The sequence below is a fragment of the Melospiza georgiana genome, chromosome 22, assembly GCF_028018845.1.
Source record: "Melospiza georgiana isolate bMelGeo1 chromosome 22, bMelGeo1.pri, whole genome shotgun sequence".
NCBI classification, from domain to species: Eukaryota; Metazoa; Chordata; class Aves; order Passeriformes; family Passerellidae; genus Melospiza; species Melospiza georgiana.
Genome location: NC_080451.1, coordinates 9,534,686 through 9,560,033, shown reverse-complemented (window position 1 = coordinate 9,560,033; position 25,348 = coordinate 9,534,686). Strand labels below are relative to the sequence as shown.

Genomic DNA, 25,348 nt, shown 5'->3' with positions numbered 1-25,348 from the left:
CTGTGGATTTTCCCCGGAGTTCCTGTGGATTTTCCCCGGAGTTCCTGTGGATTTTCCCCGGAGTTCCTGTGGATTTTCCCCGGAGTTCCTGTGGATTTTCCCTGGAGTTCCTGTGGATTTTCCCCTGGAGTTCCTGTGGATTTCCCCTGGAATTCCTGTGGATTTTCCCCGGAGTTCCTGTGGATTTTCCCCGGAATTCCTGTGGATTTTCCCCGGAATTCCTGTGCATCTCCCATTCCCTTTTTTCCCCCCAGGTGTCCGTCACCCCAACATCATCTGCGACTGCTGCAAGAAGCACGGCATCCGCGGCATGAGGTGGAAGTGCAAGCTGTGCTTCGACTACGACCTGTGCACGCAGTGCTACATGAACAACAAGCACGACCTGGCGCACGCCTTCGAGCGCTACGAGACCGCGCACTCCCAGCCGTGAGTCACCCCTCCCTCCTTAAGGAGAATAAAAAAATAAAATAATACAATAAATATCAGTTTAATATGAATGCCATGAATATTATAATGTAATTTAATACACTATTATATGTAATATAATTATATTATATATATGTGTAATATATATAATATAATATGTTATATATAATGTAATATAATGTAATATAATGTAATATAATGTAATATAATGTAATATAATGTAATGTAATAAATTGAATATGTAATATAATATAATATGTAATATATATAATATGTAATATATATATTTAATATATATGTAGTATATATATGTACTATATATATGTACTATATATATGTAATACATATGTAATATGTGTAATATATTATATGTAATATAATTATTATATATTATATGAATAAAAACGTATATAAATTATATAAAATATAGAAATAATAAAAATAGAAATAAAATAAAATAAATAAATACAATAGATAAAAGAAAAATATAAAAGAAAAATAGAAATAAAAGAAAAATAGAAATAAAATGAAAGTAGAAATAAAAGAAAAATAGAAATAAAATAGAAATAAAATGGAAATAAAAGAAAAATAGAAATAAAAGAAAAATAGAAATAAAATAGAAATAAAATGGAAGTAAAAGAAAAATAGAAATAAAAGAAAAATATAAATAAAATAGAAATAAAATAAAATAGAAATAAAAGAAAAATATAAATAAAATAAAAATATAAGAAAAAAAACATAAATAGCATAAAAATATAAGAGAAAAGAAAGAGACCAATAAATGACAGAAAAAATAACAGAAAATTAAAATATAAAAATAAGAATAGAAATAAAATAAAAACAGAAATAAGATAAAAATATAAGAAAAAATAAAAATACAAATAGCATAAAAATATAAGAAAAAAGAGACGAATAAAGAGAGAGAAAATAACAGGAAAGAAAAATATAAAAATAAAAATAGAAATAAAACAAAAATAGAAAAATAGAAGAGAAAAAGAGACGTATATATAGAGAGAAAATAAAAATATAAAATAAAATAGAAAAGAGAGACATAAGAATAGAGTGAAAATAAAAATATAAATAAAAGAGAAATATAAGAAAAGAAAAAGAGACATAAAGAGAAAATAAGAGGAAAGAAAAATATCAAAATTAAATATATAAATAAAATAAAAAATATAAATAATTTAAATTTATTGTTTATTTTATTTATTAAAAATATATAAAATAAGAGAAAAGAAAAAGATACATAAAGAGAAAATAAGATAAAAGAAAAATATAATACTAAAAATACAAATAAAAATATAAACATATAAGAGAGAAGAAAAAGAGTGAGAAAATAAAAATATCAAAATAAAAAGTAAGGGAAAAAGAGACTTATAAAAAGAGAACATAAAAATATAAAAATAAAAAAATATTAAAAAAAGAAAATATATATAGGAAAAGAAAAAGAGACATATAGAAGAGAAAGAAAATAAGAATATAAAAATATAAAAATATAAGAGAAAAGAAAAAGAGACTTATAAAAAGAGAGAGAAAATAAAAATGTAGATTAACTTTAAAACATCTGCAACAAAGTGGGACAAAAAACTAATAAACCAAGAAACACTTCTAGTAGTCAACTTCTAATTTTAATAAATTATAACATCTGTATTATCTCACCCTTCTCATAAAACTAGAAATAAAATAAAACTTTTTAAAACACCTCTCAATTACCCCATCCCTAAGTAAAAAAAATTTAAAAAATTAAAAAATTCAAATATGAGTAAAAAAGATGGGTGCCCTGTGTGAGGGAAGAGGCAGCTCTGCACTCTCAGCCCTAATTTTAATAAATTATAACATCTGTATTATCTCACCCGTCTCATAAAACTAGAAATAAAATAAAACTTTTTAAAACACCTCTCAATTACCCCATCCCTGAGTAAAAAAAATGAAAAAAAATGAAAAAATTGAAATATAAGTAAAAAAGATGGGTGCCCTGTGTGAGGGAAGAGGCGGCTCTGCGCTCTCAGCCCTGCCTCAGGCACTGCAGATCTTTTCAAGAACTGAAATTTCCTGCCTGTGACTCACTGGGGCTATTGCTCACATCACTCATCTCTCTTTCTTTTTTCTCTTTTTATTTTTTTTTTCTTTCTAAATAAAGTAGACAATAAAACCCTTGGCAGCTCCTTAGGGACAAAGGGAGAAAATCAAAGTATTTTCTTCTGGGTTTTTTTCATCTTCTAAGTAAAGTAGAGGAGAAAACCTGTGGCGGTTCCTTAAGGACAAAGGGAGGAAATCAGATTATTTTCTTTTTTTCCTTCTAAGTAGAAGATGGAACCTTTGGCAGTTCCTCAAGGACAGGAAGAGAAAATCAGAGTATTTCATTTTTTTCTTCTAACTAAAGTAGAAGAGAAAACCTTCGGTTGTTCCTTCAGGACAATCAGAGTATTTTCTTTTTTTTTTTCTTCTAAATAAAGTAGAAGGAAAAAAAATAAGAGAAAAAAATAAGAGAAAATCAGAGTATTTTCTTCTATTTTTTTTTTCTTTCTAAGTAAAGTAGACAATAAAACCTGTGGCAGTTCCTTAAGAATAAAAAGAGAAAATCAGAGTTTTTTCTTCTAATTTTTTTTTTTTCTAAATAAAGTAGAGGAGAAAACCTTTGGCAGTTCCTTAGGGACAAAGAAAGAAAATCAGAGTAGTTTCTTTTTTTACTTCTAAATAAAGTAGACAATAAAACCTTTGGGAGTTCCTTAAGGACAAAGAGAGAAAATCAGAGTATTTTATTTTTTTCCATCTGAGTAAGGTAGAAGAGAAAACCTTTGGCCGTTCCTTAAGGACAAAGAGAGAAAATCAGAGTTTTTAAGGAGTCAGTGGTAAATGCTGGGTGGATTTTGGCTTTTGTTGAGCTCCTTTGGGTTCCTCCTTTCCCTGGCAGGATTTGGGATGCTTTGGTCCCTCACAGATTCCTGCTGCTGTCCCAGAGCCCTGCTTGCCGCAGGTCGGTAATTCAGGACTGGGGGGATTTCATGCAGGATTTGGGGGATTTAACCCAGGCAGGCCCTGCAGAGGTTCCAGTCAGTCTCTAAAGAGGCTTTGCTGACACCTTTACCTGCAGAGCTATTTCAGCTCCTAAAATGACCTGAGGTTGAACTTTAGGGCATAGGAAGTGCTGATTTTTTTTTTTAATTTTGCTATATGGGGTAATCTCTTCCTGACCTCCTAATTTGTTATTTTTTATTGTTATTTTTGTTTATTTTATAGTTGCTTAGATCACTCATCTCTCTTTTTTCTTTTCTTTTGTTTTCCTTCTAAATAAAGTAGAAGAGAAAACCTTTGGCAGTTCCTTAAGGACAGAAAGAGAAAAACCAAAGTTTTTATTATATTTATATAATATTAATATAATATTAATATAATATAATATAATATAATATAATATAATATAATATAATATAATATAATATAATATAATATTATATTATATTATATTATATTATATTATAATATATTATATTATATTATATTATATTATATATTTTTATTATATTTCTATAATAAATATAACGAATATATACTATATTCTATATAATATTATATATAATATACATTATATATGCTATACTATATATTATATACAATATATACTATATGTTATATATTAGATATTATAAATAGAATTATATATATTATACATAATACATGATATTTTATATTATATAACATTTTTATATTTCTATAATAAATATAGCAAATATATACTCCATTATATATAAGGTCATATATTTTATACATTATATACTATATATTATATACTATATATACTATATATGATATATTAGATATTATGTATGATATATATAATATTTTATATATTTTATATATTCTATATATTATACATAAAATATTATACCTATAATGTTTATATAATAAATATAATAAGTATTATTTTTATTTCTTGTTTAGTTTGGATTTTATGGCTCTTGTGGGAGAGCCTCTCATCCTTGGCTGAAAGGATGGAACTGAGTTTTGCTGAAGAGCTTTTTTCAGAGCTGTTGTATCCATTTCCTGAATATTTGCTGAATAATTGGGATGTAAATCAGTGTCTGTGAGCAGAGCAGGGCAGCAAAGCAAAGCTCGTCAGTTTTCTCTTAGGGCTGGAAAATTCAGGCACATTCTGGTGAGTTCTGCAAAAAAAAAAAAAGGAAAAAAATCTGGATAAAGGAAAAATCTGGATAAAGACAGTTCCTGAAATAGGTTTCTGTAATCAAACCTGAGATAATCTCCTAGAAAATATTAATGTTGTTCTATTCCCATGCAACACCAACATTTTGCTTGGATCACCTGCTCGGGGTTGGGCTGAATTTCAGATGTGGAATAATTTACCCAGGTTATTTTCTGGACTTTTCTCACCAATAAATCACAGCCTCAGTGGTTTTTCACAAGCCTTGTTTTTTATTTTTTAATTTTTTTTCCTGGCAAACAATGGAGCTGGAGGAGCCAGCGAGCTACACAGGGAAATGTTTTGTGTAATCAAGCACAAGAAATACAAATATTTTCTCCCATTGTGCTTTATCCTGTAGTCACAACAGAAATTGCAGTTATTTTCAGCTGTAATTCTTAAACCAGCTCTGGCTGGTGGAGTTGGAAATCAGATCCAGGAACAAGTGTGTGCTCTGATTTAGGTCTGGACAGTTTCAATAATCCAAATTCCCATCTGTGGCTCTGGGAGCTGAGCTGATCCAGCAGCTGAGTGACAACTGCTGGGTGTTTGATTTCTGGGCAATAATATAAATAATGAAAATTATTTACACAGCAACCTCCTCAGCAGGTGGTATTTTTAACTATTTATTTTAAACTTTGCTTAAAAGAAATAGTTAATAAATAGTTTAATGATAGTTTTTTAACATTTGAGCTAAGAAATTTGGGTGAGGAATGTTTGGAATCAAATTAACTTATTAATATGGGTTTATTTTTTTTAATCTATTAATGGATTTGTATTTTACTTTAGAGAAATTTTATTTCATGGAGAAAACCACCACAGTTTGCCAGATAAATTGCCTGTGCCTCCTTAAAAAACCCCAACCATGAGCACCAAGGTGTATTTTCATACTGGGGCTTCCCTTGTGTAATTTGGATTATTCTGTTTCATTTCTAGAACAGGTATTGACATATGATATATAGACATATTCAGTGAGATATTTCATCTTTATCTTTGCTGGAATTACATGATCAAAACTTCAAGCAAGAGAAACTGACCCAGCTTTGGCTGGGTTTTGAGCTAATAATGAAAGTTGGAGGATGATAAAATGGCATTTTCACTCTGTGTGCTCAGTGGTGTTCCTGCATCTCCTCAGTGCAATATTCTGCTTTTTAATGCTCTGTGGGAACATCTCTGAGTGAAAATCTGTCTGCAGGAACCTTTTTAGTTCCCATTTTGTAGCCTTGGTCTGAAACCTTCCCTGCTGTGGCTTTTCAGAGCAGGAATTGATCCAAATTACTTTGGGGGTTACCAAAAAACCACAGCTTTTATTGGTAAAGATGTGTTATAAGGCTGGTTTTGTCAATAAATATGTCCTGTCATGGAAGGAGAGGATTGAAAAGGAAAAAATCTGGGTAAAGGCAGCTCCTGAAATAGGTATTGGGATCCAGATTACTTTGGGGTTACCAAAACACTACTGTTAATTAATGTGTTTTAAGGATGCAGCTGGTTTTGTCAATAGATATGTCCTGTCAAGGAAGGAGAGGATTGAAAAGGAAAAAATCTGGGTAAAGGCAGCTCCTGAAATAGGTTTCTGTGATCCAAATTACTTTGGGGGTCACAAAAAACCACAGTTTTTACTGATAAAGGTGTGTTATAAGAATATCCACATTTATGATATAAGGGTACAGCTGGTTTTGTCATGAACTTTGCCTTGTCAAGGATGGAGAGGATTGAAAAGGGGAAAATCTGGATAAAGGCAGTTCCTGAAATAGGTTTTGGGATCCAGATTACTTTGGGGTTACCAAAACACTGCTGTTAATTAATGTGTTTTAAGGTTACAGCCTGCTTTGTCAATAAATGTGCCTTGTCAAGGATGGAGAGGATTGGAAAGGAAAAATCTGGGTGAAGGCAGCTCCTGAAATAGGTTTCTGTGATCCTGATCTCAGTCTGGTTCCTGCCTGAGCAGCCAGCAGCCATCTGTCAGAAGTGCCTCCTTTATCCTCTGCTGGAAGAGTTTCAGGAGAAGCTTTGCTGGGGGGATTAGAAAACCTGGAATTTCTTGCTTTGAGGTCACTTTTGTCTGTAGTTCCTGCAAGAAATTAATGATTTGGCTTTTCTGGAGGTGAATCTTTGTGTGTGCTGGCTGGGATGTGGGGTTTGTGTGTCCCATGAGTTGAAAATCTGGTTTAGAGCTGTGCCTTTGTGAAGGATTTAATGTGATATTTATTTATTATCACAGGTTTATGGGCTGCCACTTTACAGGGTTCCCATCCCTTCTACTTCTTGTCCCTTTAATTGTGTTTATTTCTTCAGGTAAGAACTTTCTGCAGCAGAAAAATCCCTCTAAACACGTCAGCCATGCCTGGTGTGAAGGAGCTCTGGCTTGCTGCTGCAGATTTAAAGTAGTTTTTGTTTGAATTTCTCCAGATCAGTGGATTTGGATCTCCCATCCCTCTCTTTAAAGCGGGGCTGATGCTGCTGTTCCAGATGCAGCTCAGGGATGTCAAAACCCAAATCAGCACCTCAGAGAAGCTTGAGCAGGCAGAGCATCCCCAGGGAGTGGTTCCCAGAGAGCCACGACTTCATTCTGGACAGTTCATGCTCCCAAGTGCTCTCTGGGCCCTGCAGTGATTTAATATCCTTGGAATTTGTAGGGCAGGAGTGGCTGCAGACTTGTGCTGTCATAATTAAATTTGTTATTAAAGGCAGCACCATGTGATTAAATTTATCCCAGGGGTATTTTTGCATCACACTGGGTAACTTTGGTGGCTATCCAGTATTTGGAGCAAAACATTGAATTAGATTAAAACCTTGATAAGAATCTTTGGCTGAGGAGATTTGGTGCTTGCATCAGAATCAGGGTCAGAATTTTGGTGAGGCTGGGGAAGGAGGGCACTTCTGGACCCAGAGTTTCAGCAGGACAGGAGATGGAGTTTCTCACAATTTCCTTTTTTAAGGAAACTCAGCTTTCTAAATTGATCAGCTTTGTTTTTTTTTGGTCTCCATCCACAAGTTTCAGAGGAGGTGGCAGGTTAATGTGAGAGGGTTGAGCTGGGGAGTGACTGCTGTTACATGATAATCCAAAAAGGGAACTTCTGCTAAGAATAGAATGAGGGGTGGATATTTTGCTATTTAAACATCCTAAGCTCAGCTTGGTGCTTTATTTTACTATCACTAAGAATCTTTGCATTGAATCCCATCCCTTGTGACAGGAGGCTTTGGAAGAGAGAATTATATTTTTATCACTTTGTCTCAGGGCTTGGCTCAGACATCTTTGATAAATTATTAGAAAAACATTGAACAAAATGCAGTGAAGACATCCAGGCTGCTTCAGAGGCTCTACCCAAATCCATGCTGGTTTTTGGAGCCAGTCTGTAGTGCCTGACAGTGCAATAAAATGAATGCTGAGCAGTGGCTCTTTATAGCTGAGCCTTTCCCTCCACTGTCATTATCTTCTTTCATAACAATATCCAGCCTTGATGGTGCTTAAAGCAGACAAAATCTCCTTCATTTTCCTCCTGCTGAGCTCCAGCCTGGCTAATTAATGAATATTAATTATTAGTCATCATAACAGCAAGGCATTAATAGTCCCTCCCTCTTTTGCAACCCACAGGGTTGGAAAACCACAGGTTAAGAAAAGTAAAAGACTTAAGCATTTGCTGGATAAGTAAACACTAAGTTCAAGCCTAAGCTTTTTATCCTCCTGAGTCTCCACCTTCCCTCTGGAGGTATTAGATGGAAAAGAAATGCTCTGAGGTCAGCCCTGCCCCAGGAAGCTTCCCCTCCCTCCCTCCCCTTGCCCTGTGCAGCAGCTGCTGAACTTGGGCTGCCCTGTCTGGGCTGGGGCTTGCCAAGAGCCTGTCTGGCTCCAGGGCATGGATTGGGGCACCTGGAAAAGGGATTGGGGCACCTAGAAAAGGGGTTGTGGCCTGAAAAGGGATTGTACCTTGAAAAGGGATTGTACCTAGAAAAGGGATTGTACCTAGAAAAAGGATTGTGCCCTGGCTGAGCAGACAGGCAGGACCCTGTGGATTTTGGTGGCTTGGAGACTGATGAGAAGGGAATTTTGGATTGTACCCTGGTTGAACAGTCAGACAGTCCCTGTGGATTTTGGTGGCTTGGTGGCTGATGAGAAGGCTTTGTGGATTTTATCCTGAAAAGGGATTTTGCCCTGGCTGAGCAGCCAGACAGTCCCTGTGGATTTTGGTGGCTTGGTGGCTGATGAGAAGGATTTTTGGATTGTGCCCTGGGTGAGCAGCCAGGCAGTTCTTGTGGATTTTGGTGGCTTTGTGGATTGTACCCTGAACCTGAGCAGCCAGACAGTCCCTGTGGATTTTGGTGCCTTGCTGGCTGATGAGAAGGATTTTTGGATTGTGCCCTGGGTGAGCAGCCAGGCAGGTTTCTGTGGATTTTGGTGGCTGATAAGAAGGCATTGTGGATTGTACCCTGAGTGAACAGCCAGACAGTCCCCGTGGATTGTGGTGACTGATAAGAAGCCTTTGTGGATTTTATCCTGAAAAGGGATTTTGCCCTGGCTGAGCAGCCAGACAGTCCCTGTGGATTTTGGTGGCTGTTTTGACTGTGCCCTGGCTGAGCAGCCAGACAATCCCTGTGGATTTTGGTGCCTGCTGGCTGATGAGAAGCCTTTGTGGCAGCCTGGGGACAGCAGAGGAGCTGCCTCTGTGACACTATGGGCATTGGGAGCTGCTTTAACAGGACATCAGACCCCCTGTTCACCATCACGTAGGTGCCTCTCTCCTTCTCCCTGCACTGGGGGGTCTGTGCTGGGCTGGGGGAGCCTGGAATGTTCCAGAATTCCACAGCCCTGCTGCTCTGAGTCTCTGCTTGCAGAGGTGCTGAGCTCCATCCCTGCCTCCCTGCAGGGCCACCCCAGAAATTCCATTACCCAGAAGTGAGGGGGGTCCTCAGCTGGAGCCGAGCTTTGGCACTTCTGTAACAACAACAAATTCATCTGTTCCTCTGGTTCTGTTTTTGCAGGGTCCTCGTGAGCCCTCGGCAGAACCTGACTCGCATCACCCTGAAAGGGACTTTCCAGGGGGCTAAAGTGGTCCGTGGGCCTGACTGGGAGTGGGGCAACCAGGATGGTAAGCTGCCTCTGGGATGGCCTGTAGAATTTGATTTTTTTAATATATATTTAAAAATATATATTTAAAATATTTTATTTTTAGTATATTTTATTTTATAGCTTATAGTTTAATTTATTTAATATTTAATGTTTTTATTTTCTTTTATATTTTATATTTCCATTTTAATTTATATTTTCTTTTTATATATTACATTTTATTTTTATATTTTATGTTTTAATTTCAATTTATATTTTATATTTATATTTTCTTTTTATAGTTTAAATTTTTATTTATTTTCACATTTCCATATTTATATTTTATATTTATTGTTCATATATATACTTATATTTCTACTTATATTTATTTCATATTCATATTTTTGCATTTATAGTTTATATTTCTATTTTATTCCTATTTATATATTTATCTATTTTTAAAAATATATAGCTCTTTATTTATATATGATTTTTTAGCTGATTTTGGGGTGTAGTTCCTGTCCTGTTTCTGTAGGAATTGAAACCTGGCTGAGACTGCAATGGGACAAAAATGGATTTTTAAAGCTGCTTTTGGGATGTAGTTCCTGTCCTGCTTTCTGTAGGAATTGAAACCTTCAGGCTGAGAATGTAGTGGGACAAAAATATTTTTTTTAACTGTTTTTTGGGTGTAGTTCCTGTCCCCAGGTCAGTGACAGCAATTACTCCAGGGCTGAGGGAGCTTTCCTGCCCCTTTGTCCCAGAGCCCTGCACACACCCTGTGATGTTTACAGCTCCTTTTCCCCCCTCAAGAATTAAGTCAAAAGTTCAAAGGTTTCCAGAGTTGACTCTGCCATTTATTGCAGCTCTGGGTTCAGGGGAGGATGTGGATCCTTGCAGGGTCTGAGAGGAAATAATCAGCTTATTCTCAATACAGCTTATCCATCCTCTGGATTTCACAGCAGCATTTACATGTCTGAGACTGGTGCTGCTGACCTGGGCAGGAGCAGAGAGAGGAGCCCTAAATCCCCCCCTCAGCTGCTCTCTGCTGGGAAAAAAGAAATTAAGAATTTAATTTCTTTAAGTGGGATAACTGAATCTGAAATTAAACAGAGTTTAAATGGGATAACCCAGAATTTAACTGGATAACTATAGCTCCAGCACTGGTTCTGGATAAATCTGGATAAATCTTTTAAATATCTCCCTGGGAGTGAAAAATAAGCTGTTAAGATACACATTGCAAGAATTCTGGCTCTGGTTTTGGTGGAGCTGCCACAGCCATGGGCTTGTCATGAGTAGAACTGCCAGCAAAACCCAGAAACCTTTGCATTGTGCTGATAAATGAGTTCAGCTCCTTCAGATGTTGCATTTCAGGACTATGCAGATAATCAGAAGTTCCTCAGTGAGACAGATCTTGCTGTCCTTGTTTGGAGAAGTCCTGGGGAAGTGTTGGTACTTGCCCAAATTGAGAATCTACAAATGCTGATTGCCTTCACTGTGTTCTCTCTTGGATCAGAGCACAGAGTCCCAGTGCCCAGCCAGATCCACCTCCCCACATCCATCCTCCTCTTCTAGATCCTTCAACCTCTTTGCTTGAGGAAAACCAAGTTTATTTGATGTTCCTCCACCTGCATGGGGTTGGGGAGAGATTTAAAGATCCTGGGTGGATTTTAGCACTTGGATCTTGGATCTTGCAGCACATGGATGGGGTTGGGGAGAGATTTAAATATCCTGGGTGGATTTTAGCACTTGGCTCTTGGATCTTGCAGCACATGGAGGGTGTTCAGGAGAGATTTAAAGATCCTAGGTGGATCTTTAGCACTTGGAACCCGGATCTTGCAGCACTGCTGAATATTTTTGTTGCCACAGTGTGGTGCCATGACACCACATGTGCATCCCCCAACTAGGCCATGCTCCTGCACACCAGGAATCCTCCACTGAATCATTCCAAAATGAACTTTAACACAGAGATTCCCTCCCAATCACCCAAAATGAATTGTCTGTGATCCAATTTTCCTGATTTGCACTTCTTTTCCCCTCAGGGGGTGAGGGCAAGACCGGCCGCGTGGTCGATATCCGGGGCTGGGACGTGGAGACCGGCCGCAGCGTCGCCAGCGTCACCTGGGCCGACGGAACCACCAACGTCTACAGGGTGGGCCACAAGGGAAAAGTGGACCTCAAATGTACTGTGGAGGCTTCTGGGGGCTTCTACTACAAGGAGCACCTCCCAAAATTAGGTGGGTTTGGAGACAAATCTTTGCTGGGTGAAGTCTTTGTTGAGGAGTTGTGATTCACGCGGCCGTTGGCGCTGAAGCCATTTTTAGTTTGGAAGACAAAACCACCTCCCTATTTTCTAAATTTCCTACATAATGAGGTTTATTTGAGAGAATTTGGTTTGTGTGTGAACATCCTGCTTGATCTCAGAGTGATTCATGAAATAGTTTGGACTTTCAGTGTTAAAACCATCAGATCCCCACAGTTCTATCCCAAGGAATGCAAACTCTGCTGGAAATGCAGGAAATTCCCTCTCTGGTACAGAGAACCCAACTTTGCTCACTTTTGTTACATTTGTCAATCCCAAGCTTTTCATTCTTCAGGCAAGCTGGTGTTCACTGTGCTTTTAGAGAGCAAACACTGTCCTGGTGGAGCCAAAAGGGGAAATGTGACCAAAGGGAGAGTTTGGAGAACGGAACAATCAAAAAAAAGTGATGTGAAAAAGTGATGTCTGTACTGGCAATTTGCTGCAATCCTCCTTTCTTCTTAAGTCCAAGAAAACTCCTTGTGTTTTTGGACTTGAAGCTTCATTTTACCCAGGTGTAATTTAGCTGTGAGGTTGTTTTTCTTTCAATGAGGTGCAGGGACCATCTTGGGCTCCCCTGAAGGAAAACAGAGGGGTCTGTTCTGGTGTTGCAGCAGCACAATCAGGGTTTCTATCAGATAAAACTTATCAAGCAGACTTTTACCTGCCCTTCTCAAACTTTTCTCTCCCTGAGCATCCTGGCAAGAGCGTGAGGGGAGGGAAAGGGTTGGATAAGGAGCTTAATTCCAGGGGTAGGGATGGGTGGGAGGGTAAGGAACTCCTCAGAGTTGGGGGGAGAACTAATTTTGGGTGCTGTGTGGGCATGTCTGAACAGCATTTGTGGGTGAGTGGATTGCTAAGAACAGCTCCTGGTGTCTGCCACGGCCTGAGAGGCATTCACAGGGACAAAATGGCTCTTGTTAGAGCTGTTTTATTAATATAGTGTAATTCTATATTTTTATACATATAAAATATAATTTATACTAATATAATTTATATCAATAAATATAAATATATTTATATTTTATTGATATAATTTATATTAATAAAATATATAGATTATATTTATGTGTATAAAATCTACATAATTATAATTATGTAATTATACACTGTTTTGTTAATATGGTGTAATTACAATGGAATTGTAATTGTAAAATTGTAACTTGTAAAATAGAATTGTAATAGAATTTAATTATTAATTTAATTAGAGTTAAATCCTACAGATTTCTCTGCTACCCTATAGAGTGTATAGGGCATGAAAAGGGGTTTTAATATAGTGTAATTATAATAGAATTGTAATTGTAAATTGTAACTTATAAAATGGAATTTTAATAGAATGGAATTATTAATATAATTAGAGTTAAATCCTACTAATTTCTCTGCTGCCCTATAGAATGTATAAGGCATGGAAAGGGTTTTGCTCCATTCTGCCCAAATTAAAGTTAATTTTCAGCACTTGTAAGGCACCCAGGGTGTGTGAGTGCCCCCTGCATGCCTGCGGGTGCTGTCCTTGTTCTCCCCAGGGAAACCAGCAGAGCTGCAGAGGAAGGAGAGCACAGACAGACACCCCTTCCAGCACGGGGACAAGGTGAAGTGCCTGCTGGACATCGACATCCTGCGGGAGATGCAGGAGGGCCACGGGGGCTGGAATCCCAAAATGGCTGAGGTGAGGCCCTGGCTGCAATCCCAGCCTCTCCCTCCTTCTGCACTGCTCAGGAAATCACCAGAACATCTTTGGGTGACCTTAGAGTTCAATGAATCACAAATGCAGATTTTTTTTAGTGATAGGACGCTGGAGTCAGAGTTATTTTTAAGTATTGTTGGATGAAAATGGCCTCGTGGATCTTTGCAAAAGTCTTAGAAGCAAAAAAAAACCAGTCTGGATTGTTTGTTTTTAAATGAGCCACGAGTTTTCTTTGCTGTTCTGGATCCATTCCTTGTTTGGCTTCTTTTGTGCTGTGCATTACTGGTAATTAGAGTTTGTGTTTTGTCAACACTGGGCTCTGTCCTTGGCCAGGGATAAAATTTCTCAGCCCATATCAGATTTTTGGAGCTTAGTCTTGCCTTTAAATTAAGAGCCATCAGTCTGCTGTCACCTGTTGTTTTAAAAAACCCCAGAGAGTGGAGGAAATAAAGATAGAAATGGCATTTATTACTGTAAATAGCATGAATAAATACCATAAAATTATAAGATATGTTAAATATCTATCCTGGCCTAACCTCCCCTATAGGTGAGGAGACTTTTTGAAACCAGGCTTTAAATTAATGTCAAGGCAAACTCTGTTATTTCAGTTTCAACGTGAAAATCTTTTAACTGAACTATTTTAACTTTTAACTGAAATATTTTTTTGGATTTTTTTTTTCAGCCTGGCAGGCAGGGACTTGGCATCTTCTGATGAACTTTAACAAAGCTGCCAGTGGAACCATGAGCTTTTTAATTCCAGCTCAGGAATTAGATTTTGGGTGTTGCTGTGTCTTTGTTGGTGGTTAAACCTCTGTGCTCCTGAATTCCTGTTTTTGGGGAATGCAGGGGTAGAGAGGGATATTAAACAGAGAAACAGCAACCTCCTGTCACCTCAGAAATTGGCATTTTTTTCCCTCTTTATAAACCATGAGCTGCTCAGAACCTGATCTAGAACCCTGCACCGCACAATGGGATTAATGGGAAAATGCAGAATTTAGGACTCACAGGAATTTAGGACTTGGAAATGCTGGGATAAATGGAAAAATCAAAATTCAGGTTTGGGAAATGATGGGATGAATGGGAAAATAGAGAATTTTGGACTCACAGGAATTTAGGATTGGAAAATGTTGGGATTAACAGGAAAATGCAGAATTAGTATAGGGAAATGCTGTGATTAACAGGAAAACGCAGCATTTAGGATTGGGAAATGATGGGATTAACGGGAAGATCCAGAATTTAGGACTGGGAAATCTGGGATTAACAGAAAGATACGGAATTTAAGACTCACAGGAATTTAGGACTTGGAAATGCTGGAATTAATGGGAAAATGCAGAATTTAGGAGTCACAGGAATTTAGGACTTGGAAATCTTGAGATGCACAGGAAAATCCATAATTTAGGTCTGGCAAATGCTGGGATTAATGGGAAAATGCAGAATTTAAGACTGGGAAATGCTGGATTTGCATGAAAATCCAGAATAAAGATTTGGGAGCAGCGTGGATGGGAAACGCTGGGTGACTTAGCTTTAGACACCCTCTTTCCCCACTATGAGAGAGGATGATCTGTCAGAAGCTCTCCCCTGTTGTGTTTCTGTCCCCAGTTCATCGGGCAGACGGGGACGGTGCACAGGATCACGGACAGGGGCGACGTGAGGGTGCAGTTCAACAGTGACACCCGCTGGACCTTCCACCCCGGAGCCCTGACCAAGGTGGGTGCTGCAAATGCTGCAGGAGGGAGGGCACTGAGCCTCAGGGTGTCCCCAGAGGTGCTGAAGGAACAGTCTTCTAAACACAATTTTCCTGTTTTTTAAACTTTTCTATTTGCCACTCCTGAAGGTAAACTGCGTTTCTTAATTTCAGCTTCCAGTCCCTCATCCTTCTGCAGCTGCCTTGCCCTTCTGATGAACCTTTTCTCCAATAATTTCCCTTTGATTTTTTATTTTTTGTTCTTCCTTGTTTTGTGTCTCCACGTTGTTCTTTTTTGCATCTTTGTCTCACTTCTCTTTGATTTCTTCCGAGTCTTTAATCCAGCCCTTCTAATTTGGTGGCTGCATTTCTGAAGCTCACAGCTCTGGCCTTCCCCAGAGGTTTGAGGACTTTGAGAAGTGGATAATTAGAAATAGAGATAATTAGGTTGCTGGAAAACCATAAAATTCTGACCTGAGCAAGGTCAGAATGGTAAAAACTCTCAATACCAGTGGAAAATGCAGTGTCAGAGTGTTTTGCACAAAATCAGTCTGCTCTGAAAAGTCTGTTTTGACACTGCTCCCTTCCTAGCTCAGTGAGCAGAGGGAGCATCTGGCAAATTCCCAGCACAGATAAACCCTGCTTTGCCTTTTCTCTTTGAAATAACAAACATTGAACTTCCTTATTAGAGTGAATTAAAATCTCCAGTGCCAAGCCAGGTGTAAGGAGGAGATGACCAAGAAAACTTTCATGCTTTATCTGGTATTAATAATAAACCAAAAAAAAAAATTAGGAAGCTGTTCCAAATTATTGGAACAACTGTTCCAAATTATTTCCCTACTTAAATGTGCACTTGGCTTAAAAGAGAATTGGGTTGTGTTTATTGTCTTGGTAGCTGCATTTATGTTTTGCAGTTCTGTTTTTTGACTCAGTGGGTGTCCTGTTTGTTGGGATTTTTGGGAGTGGGGTGGAGGGGGCTAATCACTGTTAATTTTTTGTCTCTGTGTGTGTGTTGCTTCATCCCCCAAAAGCTTATGACTTTCTTTTTCTTGTAGCTCAACACCTTTTGGGTTGGTGATGTGGTCCGGGTGATAGATGATATGGAAACGGTGAAGCGCTTCCAACCTGGTCATGGGGAGTGGACAGATGAGATGGCACCTGTGAGTGTGCTCCAGTTCCAGGACAGTCCAGTAACCTCCTGAGCTTCCCCAAGAAGACATGGGCTTGTCCCCCACCCCAAAATTCCTGCTGGGAAGTCCCTGCCCAGCCCCTGCTGCTGGTGGCACTCGGTGACGCCGTCGTGGCCACGGCGCCCAAACGGGACAAGGGGGAATCCAACAAAAAGGATTTGGCTGCCACCAACTCATGGGAGAGGTTTCCATCACCAAAGTCCTCTTTGGCTCTCTGGAATGAGGCAGGGAGGTGGAAAAATCAGCCCAGTGTGGTTAAAATTGGGGTGCAGGTTCCTCCAGGGTGTTTAAGCTCAGAGGAAACATCCCCAGTCCCAGTTTGATCAGTTCTTCTCAGGTTCCTCCAGGAGCAGTTTTAAAGCCCAGAGGAACGATCCCCAGTCCCAGTCTGATCAGTTCTTCTCAGGTTCCTCCAAGAGCAGTTAAAGCTCAGAGGAGCCTGTTCCCAATCCCAGTTTGATCAGTTTTTCTCAGCACCTCTCCCCCAGCCATTTCCAGTGTGTCTGGAAAACCCTTCCATGGACAAAGGGGAATCCAACAAAAAGGATTTGGCTGCCATCAGCTCATGGGAGAGGTTTCCATCACCAAAGTCCTTTTATCCCCTCCCTGACTCTCTGGAATCAGGCAAAAAGGTGGAAAAATCAGCCCAGCATGGCTAAAATTGGGGTGCAGGTTCCTCCAGGGTGTTTTAGCCCAGAGGAACCATCCCCAGTCCCAGTTTGACCAGTTTTTCTCAGCACCTCCCTCCCAGCCATTTCCAGTGTGTCTGGAAAACCCTTCCCTGGCAAAGCAGTGAGAGAGAAACTGCTGAGAACCTTTTGGTGTCCTCGAAGTGGGAGCTGTCTGTGAATGTGTCACTTGTCCAGTGCTTCTTTTCACACAGCAGGAGCTGCAGCTTTACCAAAAAATAAACCCAAAAAAACCCCTGGTTTTTGGGTCTGGGGATTTTTGCAAAAAAAAAAATTTTTTTTTTTTTTTTTTTTTTCCCTTACAGACCCTGGGGCACATTGGGAAGGTGATCAAGGTCTATGGGGATGGAGATCTGCGAGTGTCAGTGGGGGGACAGTCCTGGACCTTCAACCCTGCCTGCCTGACAGCCTACCAGAGGGAGGAGGAGGCCAACCTGATGACCACAGAGAGTGCCAAGGAGCCCAAAAGTGAGGGGCAAACCCGCTCCCACCAGGGCTGGGAGATCTTTGGTGCAGCTCTTGGGGTGGTGGCAAAACACAGGGGTTCTTACCTGGGTGGGGAAGTGAAGTTTGGCTGTGATTTACTGGGCAAGCAAAGCTGGGCCTTGGGAAAATGCGGGATTTAGGAGTCAGGAAATTATGGGGTTAATGGGGAAATGCAGAATTTGAGACTGGGAAATGCTGGGATTAATGGGGAAATGCAGGATTTAGGAATTGGGAAATGCTGGGATTAATGGGGAAATGCAGGATTTAGGAATTGGGAAATGCTGGGATTAATGGGGAAATGCAGGATTTAGGACTCACAGGAATTTAGGACTTGGGAATGGTGGGATTAGTGGGGAAATGCAGGATTTAGGACTAACTGGAATTTAGGACTGGGAAATGCTGGGATAATGGGGAAATGGAGGATTTAGGACGTGGAAATGATGGAATTAATGGGGAAATGCAAGATTTAGGACTCACTGGAATTTAGACCTTGGAAATGCTGGGATTAAAGAGAAAATACAGAATTTAGGACTCAATTAGATTTAGGACTGGGAAATGCTGGGATTAATGGGGAAATACAGGATTTAGGACTTGGAAATGCTGGGATTAATGAGAAAATACAGAATAAAACTTTGCTGTGCTTTACTGGGCATGCAGAGCTGTCTTTGACAGGAAAATGCAGGATTTAGGACTAGGAAATGCTGGTGTTAATGGGGAAATGCAGGATTTAGGACTCACTGGAATTTAGGATTTGGAAATGCTGGGATTAATGGGGAAATGCAGGATTTAGGACTTGGAAATTCTGGGATTAATGAGGAAATAGAGAATAAAACTTTGCTGTGATTTAATGGTCAAGCAAAGCTGGCCTTGACAGGAAAATACAGATTTTAGGACTTGGAAATGCTGGGTTTAACAGGAAAATGCAGAATTTAGGCCTCAGAATTGCTAAGCACAGCTCTGCCCTGGGCTCAGCGTTTGCCTCATCCCTGCCGTGTCTCAGTTCCCTGTTCCATCCTGTTTCCTGTACAAGGACGCTGATTCTTGTGAAACACTCCAGGTCTGTGCCTGGAGCTGTTGTGAAATCAACAATTGTTTGGCCTAATGTGCCCTGAAATCGAGTTTGGGATCACATGGTGCGTGGAGGGGAATTTTTTTGTGCTTTTCACATCTGTTCAAAATTTTTTTTTTGTGGCCTGACCATCTTTATTTCCTCTGAGTGTCAGGATCATGTGGGAGAGAGCAAAGACTTGCCAGGATTTTCTTTTGTTTTTCTGATAGAGATCTGGAACTGTTTGCTCAAATCAGACTTGAGGCAGAAATTACAAAATTTTTTGACTTTGCACTTCTGACACCTGTGTCCCCTCAAACACTGAGAGGGACTGTGGGGTGACAGGTGAATTTTTTGTTTTTTTCAGGTACTTTGGTGACTGTCCTGGAGAAGCTGCTGTCCCAGAGGACAGAGTCAGAGCATGCAGGGTGCCTGGTCATTTGTGCAGCCCTCAACAATGCAGCTAAAATCCGGGAGCTCCTCCAGAAATACCCAGACAAGGCAAGTTTGGAAGACAAAAATGTTTATTTTTCCTTTGTTGCTGCTCTTTAAAACATCATCATCAAATTTTGTACTCAAGCAGGGAAAAGGATGTGAGGAAAACAATACATTTGTCAGGCTTAGTGGTATCTCCCAACAGCTGGAATATTATTTTGCTGCAATTTCTGCAAGGATTGCAATTGCTGCAAGGATTAAATTCACAAATTAAATGTGCATATTTTATGCCTCTAGCTTGTGGCAATAAATCTGAACTGAAGCCCTCACAGCACCTTTGCCAAGCTGGCTTTTCCCAGATTTCCTTCAGCTGTAGAATGAGGGAGAGAGGGGTTTATCTATAGGAAAACAGGAGCAGAAATCAGAGATTTGCTGGAAGAGAAAGGCGGGGCTTGTGTCTGGCTGTGCCTGTCCTTAGAGGACCTTGTAAAAATCACAGTGTTGGAATCAGGAGGGAGAAAAGCTGCCCAGATCTGTGCAGTGTCTTATCTCATGTCTGACTGGAGCAGGGAGCTGGGCTGGACTCGTTGCTGGACAATTTCTGTGCTTGCAGAATTCCAAAATGTCAGGATCACATCTCCAAAACCTCCTCCAGGGAGGGGCTCAGGGTTTAGGAACAGGGCAGAAAAAATAGGAACCACCAAATCTTTCAGTATTGTGTCCTTGGAAACCATGAGGAACAAAAAGAGGTTTTGTTGGGGGTGTGGTTGTGGGGCTGTGACCCAGGATCAGAAGATTAAATTCTTCTAAATCTGATTTAGTGGTTATTTGTCTGGTATTTATTGTACTTCTTTATTTATAAACTTAAATTTAAGTTTATAAATAAATGCAAGTTTATAAATAAACTTTTGGGGATGGGAAGGAGACACAAATACCTGCAATTCTCAGATTGAGCCCAGATAGGAAAGTCCCAAGAATAAGGAATCCATGATATGATCATGGATTTTATTAGACTTCTATTTCTATTTAATATTTATATTAATAAATTAGCTGTTATTTTTATTAGTTAGATTTTATTAGACTTCTTTTTTTATTTAATATATATATTAATTTATTAGCTGTTTTTATCAGAGTCTAACAGAGAGATCAGGCTGGATCTGAGGCTGACTCAGAGCAAGTTGGGATTTCTTGGCAGGGTTTTTCCAGTTTATCAGCTCTGTCTGCCTGGTGTAGATGGAAGAACAGCAGTGACCTCTAATTCCTCTTTGCCCAAAGGACTCTCCCATCATTTTGAGCCTGTGCAGGGAAGTGCTGCCTCTCCTGTGCTCTGACTGCTGCAGGGATAAAACCTTGATTATTAACTTGTTCTCCTTGCCAATCTGCTGAGGTTTTGTGCCTCCTCCTCCTCTCCCTTATCCTCCACTGCTTTCAGAAGCTGCTTTGCCTTTTTTTTTTACCTCTTTTCTTCAGTACCTTTAACTCTCCAAAACTCTCACTGCAGCACTTGAGCCCCGAGGTGTCCCCTGAAGCACCTGCAGCAGCAGCACAGCGGGGACTTGGCGCCCGCAGAGCTTTATGCAAAGCTTAATTTGATTTCCTCACCCATTTTCCTCTCGGGAAGGGAGTTGTTGGCAGAGCTTTGTGCTCTCAGGCACAGAGTGATTTGGCAGCAGGGCTCTGCAATTACAGAGCTCTGTTCTCTCTAAACATGCTGCCCCTTTTCCCCTTCCAGAATGTTCTGGGCAAGCTCAGCTGGGCACGGACCCTGTGGCATTTCTGGGCTGTTCCAGGCACTAAAACGAGCTCATGCCTGAATTTGTGTGTCTCTGCCCTCCCCAAAGGTGGATGCCAAGAACCAGGGCAGGACTGCCCTGCAGATTGCCTCTTACCAGGGGCACCTGGAGGTGGTGAGGGCTCTGCTGCAGGCTCATGCCAACGTGGACCTGCGAGACGACGAGGGGGACACGGCGCTGCACTACGCAGCCTTTGGGTAGGACGCCTCTGCTGCTGACATGCTTTGTGAAAACTCTTTTTGTTAAGGTTTTTTTCCTCTCGAGAAGCTGAGAAGCTTCAGCTTCTCCATGTTTTGTTGTTTTAGAATGTGATTTGGAGAATTGTTTACTTAAAATTGTTTACTTAGCATGTAAAATTGTTTTTACTTGATGACTGCTGACAGCTAATAGTGTCGAGGCTGTGAGTAATCACAAGATTGTATTATTTTATTTTTTTTTTATTATTATTTGCTAGCTTTTTGATGAAATTTTTTTATTCTTTTAGTATAGTTTTAGTGTATAATATATATCATAAAATAATAAATCATCTCTCTGAGATGCAGAGTTCACATCCTCATCTCTTCCCTTGTCCTGGGACCCCTGTGAACACCACCACACACCTCCCCTCCTGCTGGCCCTGATGGAAATAATAATAATAATAATAATAATAATAATAATAATAATAATAATAATAATAATAATAATAATACCACCAACCCAAACAAAACAAACAGAAAACCCAAAACCCCCAGGATTTTTAACACTAAGAGGAAGCGGGGTGGGGCTGAGAGGCTACAAAACCTGATTTCTGTTGCTTTGCAAAGAGAAAGAATTGACTGGAATGACTCAAATCTGCTTTTTTCCCTTGCTTTAAACCAGAAACCAGGCAGAAGTTGCCCGTGTGCTGCTGGCCAAGGGGGCCAGTGCAGACCTGCTGAACAATGCCAAGTGCACAGCCCTGTTTGTCGCTGTCAGCCAGGGCTTCACCGAGGTGGTGAGAGCCCTCTGTGAGCTCAACTGTGATGTCAACCTCCCAGTAAGTTTGGGATTATTGCAGGGAGGTGCTGGAGGGTTTTTTGATTTTGGTTTTGTTTTATTTTTGAGGTGGGGAGGTGCTTCTTTATGGGAAAAATTTGATTTACAGCCTCAAGAGAAGCTTAGGTTAATGTAAAAATACAATACACAGACATTAAACAGAAAAATCACAAACTTATGTTTCTATAGTTGTAAGTAAGAATATATCAAGAAGCTGTATTGATAAAATAGTGAGGAGTTTATAATGTAAAAGTGTAGTTATATAAAATAAGCTAAGAATTTAGAAGTTAAAATAGAAACATACTTATAGACAAGAGGTTTCCCAGGAGGTTTGTTTGGACAAGATTTTTAACATTTTTAAGGCAGGAAGTGATGGTGACTTGGACCCAGCCCATTTTAAGAGTTTATTGGGTTTATTGCATATTATTTATTTATTTATATATAGGTTTTATTGTATTCTGTGCTGGGTCATCCCTCAGAGCTGGTCAGGAGTTCCAGCAGCTCCCAGGGGGTTTCCTTGGGGGTTTCTGGGGTTGGTAACCTGGCTTTGCTTTGCTCTCCATGTGTAGGATTCCCAGGGAGACACCCCCCTGCATTATGCCATCACCCTGGACTACAGAGTGGTGATTGAGATCCTCACTGAAGTTCCCAACATCGATTTCACTGTCCAGAACTGTCAAGGCTTCAACCTGCTCCACTATGCTGCCCTGAAAGGCAACAAGCTGTAAGTTACCTTTATTTTTTTTTCCATTTTTATGCCTTTTTCAGGTGTTAATTTGTCCTGGCTGGCTGAGGAGGTGGCAGATGTGGTTCTGGGTAGTTGGTTAAATATTTTTTGGGTTTGAATAGGTTCCTTCACAGGAAGCTCCTGCCTGCTTTCCCCATATTTCTCAAGCTTCCCTAGGCTGGGAAATCTCCGTGTATGGACAGTCTCAGATATTTGGGTCTTAGTAAAGCCTCTGGAACTCTTCCAAAAATAAATCTGATTATTTTCAAAGCAATGTGGCTTTCCCCTACTTTATTAAAGGTAACTGAAGGCTTTTGTTGTATTCTTATAATTCAGTTTGTGGGTTTGAGGGACTGCTCTTCCTTGCTGGTGTCATGGACATTGCTGACTCCTGAGCAATTTATTCTGAGAATTCAAGAAATTCTGAGAATTCAAGAAATTCATTCTTCCATCTTTAATAACCTCTCCAACCCTGCAGAGCCATCAAGAAGATTCTGGCCAGGGCTCGACAGCTGGTGGACTCCAAAAAGGAAGATGGATTCACTGCCCTGCACCTTGCTGCTCTCAACAACCACATGGAAGTGGCTGAAATTCTCATCAAAGAGGTAAGAAGTAAAACCAAAATCAAGAAAAAGTTTGTCAAACACCTCTCAGTGAAATTGTCTGACAAATTGGTGCTTCTGTGCGGCGCAGATAACTCAGCAAAACTCAGCAAAGGTGCAGTGGGGTTTGGGAGCTGCCAGGCCCCACACTCCCATTTCTGCAGCCCCATTTCCCCCTGGGGCAATTCCTGCTTTTCCAGCGTCCCACGAGGGGTCATTTTACATTATTGAATTTAAAGCATCTACAACATGGTATAACTAAAACTGATAAGCCAAAACCCACTTATTTTATTGTAATTAGGAAATAGTTAACTCCTGATTATGATGGTGTGAATTAAAACATCGGTATTGTCTCACCCTTCTTGTAAGACTAGAAATAGAATAAAAGTTTTTAAAGCATGTCTCAGCTGCCCCATCCCTGGGTCAGAAAAGGATTTTATTGTCTGACAAATCAGCATCAGGAGCAGACAGCTTGGCTAAGTGTTCAGCAAAGGTGCAGTGGGGTTTGGGAGCTGCCAGGCCCCACACTCACCCTTCACATGGGACTGAAAATGGAATAAAAGTTTTTTAAACACCTCTCAGTTACCCCATCTCTGGGTCAGGAAATGTGTTGTTGTCTGACAAATTGGTGCTTCTGTGAGGAGCAGATAACTCAGCTAAACTCAGCAAAGGTGCAATGGGGTTTGGGAGCTGCCAGGCCCCACACCCTGAGTTCTGCAGCCCCATCTACCCCTGGTGCAATTCCTGCCCCACATTCCCTGGTGCAATTCCTGCCTCACCTCCCCCTGGTGCAATTCCTGCCCCACATCCCCCTGGTGCAATTCCTGCATCTGCAGGGTCGCTGTGATGTGAACGTGAAGAACAGCAGGAAGCAGAGCCCCCTGCACCTGGCAGTGATCCAGGGCCACGTGGCCATGGTGCAGCTGCTGGTGAGCCAGGGCAGCGATGTCAACGCCGAGGATGAGGATGGTGACACCGCCATGCACATGGCCCTGGAGCGGCAGCAGCTCTTGGCCCTGGCCCTGGAGAAGAGGGACGGGGAGATGGGAGCCACCCTCCTGGCCAAGGTGAGCACAGTTCAGCAGGACACCCACAGAGTGTGGTGTTTGTGTGGGTTTTGTGTGGTATATATGATATACATTATATATATTTAAATATGTATATATATATATATATATATTTAAATATATATATATATTTAAAATATATATTATATATATTTATATATATATATTTAAAATATATATGATATATATTTGTTATATTATAATATATTATATTGTTGTTGTATTATATTATAATTTATATTATATGTTATTATATTGTTAGTATATTGTTACAACATATTTCATTTTATGTTATATATTATGTTGTTATTATATTATACTATACTATATTATATTATATTGTATTGTACTATATTATACTCTATTATTATGTTAGTATATGTTAATTGTATAGTATTTTATTATATGTTAATGATTTTAATGTTCATTATTATTAAATTTCATGTTGTTGATGATTTATGATGCTTTATATTAATTTATTTTTATTTTATTTTTATTCTTATTTTATTTATCATTGCTGTTATTATGATTTTATTATATTTTATTTACTATTATGAATATATTATTTTTATTATTGCTATTTTATTTTTAGTTTTTATTATTGCATTATCATTGTACTATATTATTATTATTATTATTGTTGTTGTTTTTGTTGTTGTTGTTTTGATGCAAATCAGAGCAGAAGCTCAGAAGCTTGGGAGTACATTTGAGTGTTTTTCTCAATTTCTTTTAGCTGCAGGCCTCTGGCTTCCTGGGGAACGTGGAGCTGAACATTGGGACTGCCATCGCCTGCTACCTGGCACAAGAAGGAGCAGACATTAATTATGCAAATCATCGGGGAAAATCTCCTTTGGACCTCACCACGGATGGGAGGATTGTCCAGATCATCAAAGACTTCTCACAGAAATTCAGGTGAGCCTCAGGAAACCTTGAAAACCAGAATTTCCCCCAGCCCTGGTGCCTCTGCA

The 25,348-nt window shown here is 39.5% G+C and overlaps 1 protein-coding gene across 3 annotated transcripts in view; it reads left to right on the top strand.

Moving 5' to 3' along the window:
- MIB2 (MIB E3 ubiquitin protein ligase 2) overlaps positions 1-25,348 on the top strand; it is a 44,733-nt gene that overhangs the window by 14,182 nt on the left and 5,203 nt on the right. For 2 of the 3 annotated variants that reach the window (XM_058039339.1, XM_058039340.1), the window contains exons 3-16: positions 255-426; positions 9,602-9,708; positions 11,705-11,899; positions 13,485-13,627; positions 15,245-15,352; positions 16,385-16,489; positions 17,514-17,676; positions 19,110-19,243; positions 21,019-21,167; positions 21,829-21,985; positions 22,554-22,708; positions 23,190-23,316; positions 24,150-24,380; positions 25,114-25,292. In XM_058039339.1, coding sequence (XP_057895322.1) covers positions 255-426; positions 9,602-9,708; positions 11,705-11,899; positions 13,485-13,627; positions 15,245-15,352; positions 16,385-16,489; positions 17,514-17,676; positions 19,110-19,243; positions 21,019-21,167; positions 21,829-21,985; positions 22,554-22,708; positions 23,190-23,316; positions 24,150-24,380; positions 25,114-25,292 — 2,125 coding nt within the window. The remainder of the gene's footprint in view (positions 1-254; positions 427-9,601; positions 9,709-11,704; positions 11,900-13,484; positions 13,628-15,244; positions 15,353-16,384; positions 16,490-17,513; positions 17,677-19,109; positions 19,244-21,018; positions 21,168-21,828; positions 21,986-22,553; positions 22,709-23,189; positions 23,317-24,149; positions 24,381-25,113; positions 25,293-25,348) is intronic. The other variant, XM_058039342.1, reaches the window with a different exon arrangement.